This window comes from Aotus nancymaae, unplaced genomic scaffold (genome assembly GCF_030222135.1).
Source record: "Aotus nancymaae isolate 86718 unplaced genomic scaffold, 86718_ANA_hifiasm-v0.15.2.pri h1tg000064l_0, whole genome shotgun sequence".
NCBI lineage: Eukaryota > Metazoa > Chordata > Mammalia > Primates > Aotidae > Aotus > Aotus nancymaae.
In genome coordinates, this window is record NW_026988478.1 from 14650288 (window position 1) to 14663319 (window position 13032).

The 13032-nt window shown below is 41.0% G+C and overlaps 1 protein-coding gene across 1 annotated transcript; it reads left to right on the top strand.

Moving 5' to 3' along the window:
• Positions 1-5267: 5267 nt before the first annotated feature.
• LOC105716263 (splicing factor 1-like) lies at positions 5268-7106 on the top strand. The gene is given in 1 exon segment (XM_064366110.1): positions 5268-7106. A coding segment is annotated over 1 exon segment (1824 nt). The 5' UTR covers positions 5268-5282.
• Positions 7107-13032: the final 5926 nt, after the last annotated feature.

The window sequence follows — 13032 nt, forward strand, 5'->3', positions numbered from 1 at the left end:
TTTTTTTTTTTTTTTTGAGATGGAGTCTCACTCTGTCACAGGCTGCAGTGCAGTGGCATGATCTGAGCTCACTGCAACTTCCGCCTCCCAGGTTCAAGCGATTCTCCAGACTCAGCCTCTCGAGTAGCCGAGATTACAGGCGCACACCACTACGCCTAGCTAACTTTTGTATTTTTAGTAAAGATGGGGTTTTGCCATATTGGCCAGGCTGGTCTCCAACTCCTGACCTCAAGTGATCCACCCACCTCAGCCTCCCAAAGTGCTGGAATTACAGGCATGAGCTGCCACAACTCGCCCAATCATTTAGATACACTGCGCAACAATGTCGCAGGTACAACACAAATGAGAGTCCTACTCCTTCCAAGGGAAACAGCTAGGAGATAGGGTCCCGCAGGCAAGGCATTCCTTTCTGCTGACTGCAGATCCCGGAAGGTGCTCCTTTCTCTTATCCCTATTTCCTTTGTCTTTTAGTCCAAGGAAAGGGCACTGACTTTTGCTGAGTGTCTATGAGTATATTCCATAGCCCAAGCACTCTCCAACCTGATTTAATCTTCAGAACAACTTTATGAGACAGGAATCATTTGCTTCATTTCAGATGAGCCCCAGCAAGGAAAATTAAATTGTTCCAGGCCCAGAGATTCAAATCCAGTGTTGTCTGGCTCCAGACTCTGCTTTCATTATTTCCTCTTCTCATCTGCTCAGCAGCAACTGTATTTCCTGGAAACTATTCTTGAGACTACAGTATGATAATGTGATTCCTGCTTTGGAGGAAGTCAAAGTTTAGCAAACAATTTGAAGTTTATTCTTGATATTATCAAAAAATATTTTCACCATACAGAGTATTTGCCAGAGTCCATTTAAATTGAAATCTTCACTGACATAATCAAAATTTCAAAATTATGGTCAACTTAAAAGTTTGGATTTTTTTTCACTCCTGTTTTTAATAATTCTTCTCTTGAACAAAGTGAGAGGAGTGTGCCAGTGTAATGAGATAATAGGAGCATTCCCCTGAAACAGGTAGAAATCTTCTGATCAAATTCATCAGTTTTAGTGACTTAACTATAAGCATATCTCAAAGACTGAACTGTTGCTCCATGTTATACACCTAAAAGGAAGTAAGATGCCTGACCAATGATGAATTAGAATTACATTAAACCCTCTGCACAGTTAATTCATGCCTTTACAAATTCTTTTCATTTCATTGGTCTCACATGGATCCTGTGGACTTATGTGAGACCTACAATCCTCTTCTTCTATCAGTCTATAAAAGGCAGGTGGCATTGCTTTTCATTGCCATGGGCTTTAGAAAATGTACGGTCATCATCCCAAGATGATGTTTTTACATTCTTTCACTCATCCTCTTCTTAGCACACTCAAATTTCCTTAGTATGTTGCTTCCTTAATTTAGCAAACGATGATTGTGTACCCACAATGTGCTAGGTAATGTACTAAGAAACAGTGATAAATAAAGCTGACAAGGTACTTTCCCTGGTAGAGTTTATATTCTTTTCTTTTTTTTTAAGACAGGGTCTTGCCCCGTTGCCCAGGTTGGAGTACAGTGGTGTGATTATAACTCACTGTAGCCTCAGCCTTTTGGATTCAAGTGATCCTCCTGCCTCAGCTTCCCAAGTTGCTGGGACTACAGGCACGCACTACCATGCCCAGCTTATTTGTTTATTTTTCACAGAGACGGGGTCTCCCTATTTTGTCCAAGCTAGTCTCAAACTTCTAGACTCTAGCAATTCACCCACCTCAACCTCCCAAAATGCTAGAATTACAGGCGTGAGCCACTCAGCCCAGCCTAGTTTATATTCTACATCAGCAAATATATTTAGTAAAAAGCAAGATAGTAAATATTTTAGGCTTTGTGTATCATACCATCTCCAATGCAACGATTTGATTTTGCTGTTGTAGCACAGCAGCATCCATAGACAATAGATAATTTAGTAAGATAGCAGTGTTCCAGTAAAAGGTTATTTATAAAAACAAGCAGTGAGCCAGATTTGGCCTGTGGACCATAACTTACTGATCCCTCTTCTATTAGATTCCATGTTGTTACTGGTCTCGCTTTTTATTATATGTATTATTAAAGTAAACCTGATATTATTTTCGATTAAACTTTTTATTTTCATATAATTATAGATTCACATTAAGTTGTAAAAAATAATATAGAGGAATTCTGTACACGTTTCTCCCAAGTGGTAATATCTTTAGAAACTATAGCACAGTATCACAACCAAAATATTGACATTGATGCAGGCAAGATACAAAACATTTCCAATACTACAAAAATCCCTCATCCACTGCCCTCATAGCCACATCCACTGCCCTCTCTACCTGCCCTCCTTAACCCCTGGCAACAGCAACCACTAATCTCTATTTCTATAATTCTATTTTATAATTTCCTTCTCATCTCTATAACTTTAAAGGGTAAGAACACACATTTTTCCTACTATGATTTCTGTTAACATAGAACACAAAGTCACATCTTACTCTGCAGTCAGATTCTAAAACTGATAAATGAGTTAAAACTCAATTGTATGTAAGAAAATTTAACCTTAATAATTCTTAGAAAGGCACCACTTTGTAGATACACATGTCAGCTCACTCGAAATAGAGTAGAGCCTGCACTTCCTTCAGCGGTAGACCAGATGGCTTTGTCTCTGTTGTGGCACCTACTCATACTCAGATCATGTATCTTTAGTCACTGGAATTGCATTCAGCACTTCAAGAAAAGAAGCATGTGGGAATGGAGGCTACCAAAAAAACACAACAGCTTCAGCTTCCTATCTCAAGTGCTTTATGCCTTATATGATGCCCATTGAGTAGAATATCTTCTCCATCCCTCACTGTTTTCTTTTGTTCTTTAAAGCAAAGCACATGATGCATAGTATTAAACATATTGAATTTTTTTATTATCACTGGAGGTTTTACAATATTATTCACTATCTTGGTAGAGCTCATCTGACTCAGTAGAAATAGCAAAACTGCTGTCTGCTTCTTTGTAAGTTCATCTATTGGGTTATATTACTTTAGCCAGCTGGTGTCTTACAACTGCATCTGTTACTTAAAAAATAAAATTACAAAACACTCTTTCCTTTAGTAGACATTATATAGCTTTGTTATTGTAATTTTGGGCACACTGCATGAAGACGGTTATCTAAAATTGGGCATTTGTTTTGTACATTAAGGAGACAAATAGGTTTGATTCTTGTTTTATTTATTTTTTATCTTCCATGCAGTACAGAATGCAAACATCCATAGAAAGAATCAATTCTCTCCAATACTAAGAGCTTTGTGGTCTTTTTTTTGACTTTGAAAGACCTTGGCTACTGTAAAACAAATCTGTTTAAAAAAAAAAAAAAAAGCAAGCATTATTGAAAGGGAGCACTCTGGTATGCCAAGTTTTTACCCAGGGGGAATTTTTACAGTCAAGTTACAGCCCTCTTAAAATAAGGTTATAATAGAAAACACCAGTAGTCACTTTAGAAGTTGTCTTTAATAGCAGTGTAAGTATTGGCTATTTCTTCCTGGGAAATATTTGGAATACCTAAATGTGTTCCATCTTTACTCAGCCATGCACCTTCTAAATAATTTCCTAGTACAAGTGGAGGTTTGTGACTAGAAGAACAGCATGGGCTGTCTGGAATTTTTCCTCAGATTTCTGCAGTAAGCTTACGCCCTTAACATCAGTTGCTCTTAACATGAAAGAGACTTGATTTAACTTCTGCCCAGCAGTACACCCTTGGACTGTTATGAAATGGAAGCTTATATTCAATGCATGAGCTTGCGCCTCACAGTCTCAGCTTTCCCCAGGGAGCGCGAAGTCCTCCCTCCTTAGCCTTTGCCATGCTTGGTGGTTGTGGCTGTTTCAGCATGCATCTCAGAGTGCCTTATAGAATCATTTCTGGCGCACATGTCCATTTTTCCCATCAGATTCCAAGCTCTCAAGAACAAGAGCATTATTCTCTACAGCATCCAGTACAGAGCTTGGCACATGGTAAGCGCTGAAACAGCGTATGTGAGAATAAAGCCCCTGAGAGATGTTTACTGCTGTAAGTGAAAAAGGTCTGGGATATCAGATCTTGGTAATACATAGGACTAGGGACACACTGATCCTGGGTAAACTACAACAACAACAGTTTTCTAATGTAGTGAGGGGAATATAAAAAAGTAAGAAAAAATTTAAAGAGATAAAAAGGAATAAAAAAGGAGTAGCAAGCTGAAACTGAAGCCAGATAGGTGAACAACATCACCAAATCTGGAGTTATCTTAGAGTAAATTTCAACAGTAGCACAGGACTTGGGTGGCTAAATTTTGTCACTGCTGCAAGTTGAGGGAGCTGAATCTGGGCAATATGCATTAGTATGAATCCTCCAAAAAAGCTAAAGAGATCTGAGATTAGAAGCACCCTACTCCCAGCTCCAAGAAGGAAACACAAATTCTCTCTGAAAGAAAGTATTGCCAGTTTAGTCTCACATGATTCCTAGAGATTAAGTTGAACAAAATAGGAGCTCACAACAGCAACACAAGGAAATAAATTACCAACCACACAAGAAAATAACCAGCTATAAGTGAATTTAGCAGAAACAAAAATCCATAAAGTTAGGGTCTTGATGATTTTACTATTGGAATAATTCTAAGATAGATAGAGAATATAAAATAGGTATGATATATTTCTTAAAAATATATAATTTTTCATAAACAACTTTTTATTTATCAAGCAACAAAAGACTTTATAAAATTACCAGAAAGATTTAAATAAAACCAACTTTTAAAAATAAAAAAATACAGGCATTTAAATTTAAATCTCAAAGTATTGGACAGTCGATTACACACAGCTGAAGAAAAAATTAGATAATGGTGCAATAGATATTGAAAAGTTACTCACGAACGAATGAAGTCCGTGCTGCGAAACCTCCCAGCCCATCGGATTCGCCGCCATTTCTATGCCAGGCCTAACGGTTCGGCCAATCCCAGCACGATCCAGAAGGACCAAGGCTCCGCCAATCGGAGGCCGCCGATTTCGACCCTTCTCCTCGGCCCGGCCCAATCCAGGCCCCGACCCGCTGCCCTCGGCCCGCCCCTGCGGCGCCCTCTTTCCTCCCTCTTTGTGCGCTATGGTGACGCAGTCGGGTCCCCTCCCCCCCCCCACCCCGGGAGGTTTGCGAAGGAGAAGCTGTCGCCGAGGAAAAGCAGCCGCCTGTGCCGGTCCCCGGGGGCGCCATGGCGACCAGAGCCCAAGTAAGAAGCGGAAGAGGAGCCGCTGGAACCAAGACGCAATGGAACAGAAGACGGTGATTCCAGGAATGCCTGCAGTTATTCCCCCTGGACTTACTCGAGAACAAGAAAGAGCTTACATAGTGCAACTGCAGATAGAAGACCTGACTCGTAAACTGCGCACAGGAGACCTGGGCGTCCCCACTAACCCTGAGGACGGGTCCCCTTCCCCTGAGCCCATCTGCAATAGCGAGGGGAAGCGGCTTAACACCCGAGAGTTCCGCACCCGCAAAAAGCTGGAAGAGGAGCGGCACAACCTCATCACTGAGATGGTTGCACTCAACCCGGATTTTAAGCCACCTGCAGATGATAAACCTCCAGCAACACGTGTGAGTGATAAAGTCATGATTCCACAAGATGAGTACCCAGAAATCAACTTTGTGGGGCTGCTTATTGGGCCCAGAGGGCACACCCTAAAGAACATAGAGAAGGAGTGCAATGCCACGATTATGATGCGGGGGAAAGGATCTGTGAAAGAAGGGAAGGTTGGGCGCAAAGACGGCCAGATGTTGCCGGGAGAAGATGAGCCACTTCATGCCCTGGTCACCGCCAATACAATGGAGAATGTCAAAAAGGCAGTGGAACAGATAAGAAACATCTTGAAGCAGAGTATCGAGACCCCAGAAGACCGGAATGATCTACTGAAGATGCAGCTTCAGGAGTTGGCTTGCTTGAATGGGACCCTTCGGGAAAACGACAACAGGATCTTAAGACCCTGGCAGATTTCAGAGACCTGCAGCATTACCAACACCACAGTGTGTACCAAGTGTGGAGGGGCTGGCCACATCACTTCAGACTGCAAATTCCAAGGGCCTGGTGATCCCCAATCAGCTCAGGATAAAGCATGGATGGATAAAGAATATTTGTCCCTCATGGCTGAACTGGGTGAAGCGCCCGTCCCAGCATCTGTGGGCTCCACCTCTGGACCTGCCACCACACCCCTGGCCAGCGCACCTCGTCCTGCTGCTCCCGCCAACAACCCACCTCCACCATCTCTCATGTCCGCCACCCAGAGCCGCCCACCCTGGATGAATTCTGGCCCTTCAGAGAGTCAGCCTTACCACGGCATGAATGGAGGTGGTCCTGGTGGGCCCAGAGGCAGCCCTCACAGCTTCCCACACCCATTACCCAGCCTGACAGGTGGGCATGGCGGACATCCCATGCAACATAACCCCAATGGACCCCCACCCCCTTGGATGCAGCCACCACCACTTCCGATGAACTAGGACCCCCACCCACCTGGGCACCACGGCCCTCCTCCAATGGATCAGTACCTGGGAAGTACGCCGGTGGGCTCTGGGGTCTATCACCTGCATCAAGGAAAAGGTATGATGCCGGCGCTGCTGCCGCCTCCCAGTGGGCAGCCCCCGCCCCCGCCCCCTCCCTCTGGTCCTCTTCCCCCATGGCAACAGCAGCAGCAGCAGCCTCCGCCACTCCCTCTGCCCAGCAGCAGTATGGCTTCCAGTACCCCCTTGCCATGGCAGCAAAATACGACGACTACCACAACGAGCGCTGGCACAGGGTCCATCCCGCCATGGCAACAGCAGCAGGCGGCTGCCGCAGCTTCTCCAGAAGCCCCTCAGATACAAGGCAACCCCACTATGGTGCCCCTGCCCCCCGGGGTCCAGCCGCCTCTGCCGCCTGGGGCCCCTCCCCCTCCACGGCCTCCACAGCCTGGTTCCTCAGGCATGATGTATGCCCCGCCCCCTCCTCCGCCGCCTCCCATGGACCCTTCTAACTCTGTCACCATGATCGGCATGGGGGTGGCAGGCATGCCGCCCTTCGGGATGCCTCCAGCTCCCCCATCGCCTCCACCACAGAACTAGACTTGTTTTTTAACAAAATATATATTATATAGAGAAAAAAAAAGTTACTCACAATGCAGTGCAGAGAATAGAAAGCATAGAAAAGACAGCGAGAAGGTGAAGAATTAGTTAATTGACTTTTTAGAAGGAAAGAAGAGAAAGAATAGAGGAGAGGCAGTATTTAATGGTAGGCTGGGCATGGTAGATCACACCTGTAGTCTCAGCACTTTGGGAGGCCAAGGCAGGTGGATCATCTGAGGTCAGGAGTTCGAGACCAGCCTGATTAACATAGTGAAACCCCATCTCTACTAAAAATACAAAAATTAGCCAGCTGTGGTGGTGGGTGCCTGTAATCCCAGCTACTTGGGAGGCCGAAGCAGGAGAATTGCTTGAACTCAGGAGGCAGAGGTTGCAGTGAACCAAAATCGCGCCATTGCACCCCAGCCTAGACAACAAGAGTGAAACTCTGTCTCTGAAAAAAAAAAAAAAGTTAAGATAATGATTGATGATATTCCATGACTGATGAAAGGCAATAATCTTCAGAAAGCGGATGCAAAACTCATATCAAACACCATAGATAAAACCAAATCCACACCTAGGCATATTGTAGTCAAACAGCAGAATACCAATGACAAAATAAAGGATCATAAGGCACGTAGAGGAAAAATGCAAATCACTCACAGAAAAACAATTAAAATGGGAAGCAAGATTCTCAAAAAGAGAAATTCTTTCACTGGAAGACAGTGAAAGAATGCCATCTGAATGCTAACGTATACAACCATCAACCTAAAACAGGATATTCAGCAAAATATCCTTTAAGAATGAGGACGAAATAAGGACATGTTTAAATAAGCAAACCCTAATATAGTCTACTCAGCAAACTTTCACTAATGAAACTTGTATGTATTTCAGAAAATAAGAAAGCTGCCCAGTACAGAAGGAGAAAATGAGAAAAACGAAACTGGAAAACATGTATGCAAATTTAAACAAACATTTCATGCAATTATAATGTTGCTAATGTCTGTTGTGATTAGATTAAAAACTAAAATAATGAACAAAAATAAAAGGTATTTTAGAGACTGGTTCTCAGAATAGCAAATATTTTAAGTTTGTGTATGGTCTGGAAAGACATCTGAATAAGACTAACTTTGGACTTTGGTAAGTCCGAATAGTAGTTGTGGTCCAAATACATAGTAATATTTCAAATGTAGCCACTACAAAAATAGTCCAAATAAGTGGAAGGAAAGATAGAATAAGAAAATAAACAAATTCAAATTTGTACAAAAAGAAAGAAACACAGAAAAGTCAGGATACAGAAAACTACCAAGTAATGTAAGAAACACAAATTTTAATGGATTACTAATAAAAATAAATGAAAATAATTTCAGTTGTCCAGCCAAGGGATACAGATAGTCAGACTGGGTGGGAAAACATCCGGCTATATGCTAGTCACAAAATAAAGTTTTAAAATGAGTACACGGCAAGATCGAAAGTAAAAGAATAAAAGCTGATAAAGTTGAAAGTAAAAGAAGAAAAAATACATAAGATCACAATGAACCAGTGAAAACAGGGTTAAATATATTAATTCAGGAAAAAAATGACCTTAAGAAGCACACATTTTTTCAAACAAAATGTGTCACCATGGTAAAGGCTCTTCTCAAGAGAAACAAGTAAAAATTCAAAAAAGTACATGCACCGAATAGGGACTCAAAATGTACAAAACAAAAAAGTGATAAAATTACAGATTAAAAGTAACAAATCCATCATTATAGCAGAACATTTCAATATATATCTCCCCACAATTGGTAGCTCAAGCTGACAAAAGAGTGGTAAATATGTAAAATTTAAAATCACAATCAACATGCTTGACCTAAAAGATGTAAATAGGATGCCGTACCCAACAATTAGAGAATATATAGTCCTCTCAAGGACACATGGAACATTACAAAAAAATTGCTCACACAGAAGCCATAAAGCAAGCAACAACAAGTTTCAGATTTTAACCATAATGTAATCCAGTTAGAAATGAATAATTAGGCCGGGCGCGGTGGCTCACACCTGTAATCCCAGCACTTTGGGAGGCCGAGGTGGGCGGATCATGAGGTCAAGAGATTGAGACCGTGGTGAAACCCCGTCTCCACTAAAAAATACAAAAATTAGCTGGGTGTGGTGGCATGCAGCTGTGGTCCCAGCTACTCAGGAGGCTGAGGCAAGAGAATTGCTTGAACCTGGGAAGCAGAGGTTGCAGTGAGCCAAGATCGCACCACTGCACTCCAACCTGGCGCCTGGTGACAGAGCAAGACTCTGTCTCAAAAAAAAAGGAAGAAATGAGTTATTAGAAATAAGTTATGTGAGGTTTTTTTCTAGTTCATATAGGCATTTTTAAAAGACTTTAAGTAATGCGTAAGTCAAAAACATCATAACTGATAATTTTTAAATGCTTACAAGTAAATGATGACTTGAGAGAGGTGCACCAGGGGAACACACAAATATAAACTAGAAACTGGTAGGAGGTATTACCACACACATAACCAAATATTGATTGGTATTCAGTATATATAAAGAAGTGTTGGCCGGGCGCGGTGGCTCACACCTGTAATCCCAGCACTTTGGGAGGCCGAGGCAGGTGGATCATGAGATCGGGAGATCGAGACCATCCTGGCCTCCTGGCCAACATGGTGGTGAAACCCCATCTCTTAAAAAAGAAAAAAAACAAAAAAAAAAGTGTTGTTAATCAGACAAGAAACCCAATGAGAAAAGATATGAACAGGTATTTTAGAGAGGAGGGAACAAGACAGGCAAATAAACCTACGAAAAGGGCTCAATATCATTCACAGTCAGGGAAACACTAATTAAAACACAATGAGATACCATTTTTCATTCATTAGAACAGCAAAAATTAAAAAACCTGACAACACTAAATGTTGACAAGAGTAGAAGAAGAATCTGCCACTCACCTAATGAGAATATGAATTATTATAACTACTTTGCAATGAAATTTTGCATTGTTTGGAAAAGTTGAACTTGGCAGCCACAAATTACAGTGCCAAGTTATGCTAGAGGAACTTTTGCATGTGTACACCTGGAGACATGTACACAGTTATTCAGAGCAGAACTATTGTAGCAAAAAAATAAACCAAACGAATTAAGGATATGGACAAATTGTGGGTTTATTCAGACAGTAAAAATATGCTATTATGAAAACAAATAACTCTAGCTATGTACAAGACCATGGATGAATTTTAGAAACATAATGTTGAATGAAAGAAGAGTAAAGTATGAAAAAATTGTATTATATTTGAAATCAAAGCTAAATATATAGTAATAAAGGCATATGTGTTGTGCATCTGTGGTTAAAAGTTATATTTAAAAAATGGGGGGCGTTGAGAGTTGGGGAAGAAAGTAACTGTTAGCGGGTACAGTGTTTCCTTTTTTAGTGGTAAAATGTGCTAAAATTGATTGTGGTGATGGTTGCACAACTCTGAATGTTCTTTTAAAAAAGTTGAACTGTATGCTTTAAATGGGTGTATGGTATAGGTGTGGATTATATCTCAATGAAGCTGTTTAAAGAAAAAAGCAAGGGAATGATTAAACACAAAAGTTTAGGAGAGTGGTTGCCTTTGATAAAATGATGGAGATCAGGTAATTTTGTGGATTTTTGTTGTAGTTTTATTCATGCATATAAGTGTATGTGTATGTATATCTTTCCGTATGTGTCAAATATCATGCTGAGTAAAACAAACAAATTTGCATATTTCCCGTAGAGAGACTTTATTTTGAGCTTCCAGAAATTCACATGCAGCAAAGCCACAACTCTGTAAAAGTGACTCACACCAGAATTCTTACTTTTGGAATAATTGAGTTTGTATGAACAAAGTGAAATAAATTTCAAACACTAAAACTCTGTGGTATACAGATTTGCCCATTATAATTCAAAAGTCTAAATATACTCTAGGAGTAAAACAGAACATAAGGACACATATCATCGATTTGCCCTTGGAAGTATTTTTAAAGTGAAGCTGACTTGTATAAAACCTCTTTAACATAAATGTTTCCATTGGGTTTGAAAAAAATAAGTAAATGCCTTTAACTTTTATTTAAGATTTTTCAGGTGGCCTGGAGGCATGAAAATGAAGACTGCACTAATCTATCTGAAGTTCAGCTACAAATTCTACAGTGTTTCACTCTTCTCTTTTCACAAAAATGAAATTATTTGACAGAGGGAACAAAATTATAAATATTGAGAACAATCATATCTAAATTGTATTAGACCAAAATTATTTTTAAATTATGCCACCCTTTGTGTCTTTGATTTGTATGTTCAGAAGCAATAAGAAATGTTGCTTCTAGGCCAGGCATGGTGCCTCACGCCTGTAAACTCGGCACTTTGGGAGGCTGAGGTGAGAGGCTTGCCTGAGCCCAGGAGTTTGAGTCCAGCCTGGGCAACATAGAAAGACCCCTGTCTCTACAAAAAATACAAAAATTAGCCACGTGTGGTGGCGTGGGCCTGTAGTCTCAGCTAATTGGGAGGCTTATCAATTGAGCCCAGGAGGTAGAGGCTGCAGTGAGCCATCATGGTGCCACTGCATTCCAGGCTGGGTGACACAGCAAGACCCTGTTGATTCACATTAGTAAATCTTATGTTATCATTTCAGCACCTTTGGACCTTGTACAACTGTGGTTTTTCTTGTCATTGCCAGAATTTTACCTTAAAGATCTGGAAATAAACATAGACTTTGTGAAATACTGTCTTAAGAAGTCTTCACTACCATATTCTTTTCATGTACACATATTTTTTAAGTGCTGGGCTAATCTCAAGTTGATTCACATTAGTAAATGATATGTTAATCATTTGAGCACCTTTAACAAAGTCTGTAAGCTCCAAACCTATACCTCTTGCACTAATCAAATGTCTTAAATTCTACTCAAAGAGATCCAGTCCTTTTTCAAAGGCAGTTCTGTCTTTCAGAGTCCCCTGTTGAAGTGCAAATGCTGACTGGGCAGTGTAATCCCAGGACTTTGGGAGGACGGAGTGGGTGGATCGTTTGAGACCAGGAAGTTCAAGACCAGTCTGAGCAATATGATGAAACTGTCTACAAAAATTCAAAAACAGCCAGGCATGGTGGTATGTACCTGTAGTTCCAGCTCCCAGGGAGTCTAAGGCTGGAGGATCACCTGAGCCCAGGAGGTTGAAGTTGTAGTGAGCTATGATTATGCCACTGCCCTCCAGCCTGAGCAACAGAGTCAGACACTGTCTCAAAAATAAAGTACAAATGGCCTTCAGAAAGCAATTACCTCATGAGAGCAATTTTGCATGATTAACTGTCAGCTGAGCTCAGGTCCTTGGTCTACAGAAATGTGAATCAAGATAGGCCATCAGCAGAGGGAGAAAAAAGGCAAGATGGGTAAGATGGAGATGACTCTGGAAGTAGAAGAAAGGAGGCACATATTCACCAAGAGGAGAGAATCACAGAAGACATTGCCAGGGAAAACCATGCTTCTCCATTTCACAATATTTTGGAGCAGTAGATAATACAAAGGAGATAAGAGACTTGCTTTGAATGGCAGCAGAACAAGACAATTTTGTAGCAAGGCATCCAGAAACACCAGGTCACAGGTCACCAATTCAGCTGGCTTCCACACTATGATTTTGAAACTCTCATAAAAAGTGTGTTAAGCAGAACAAAAGTTTATTGTCCTGTATTACTGTACACAGCATTTCTAGAATAATAGATTAGATGCCTCTAGGAGCTTAGAGAGAGAACCATATGGATGAGAAAGATTCCCCACTGATACCTGATACATGTCTAGACTCCCTGAAGCAACTTAATGTACATCTTGAGATTCAAGCTGAGAGAGGTTTTAATATTTATCTTTCTTAATTATAAAGGTGATACATTTTCATCATGAAAAATGGAGAAATTTTAAATGACTGGAAAACACCATT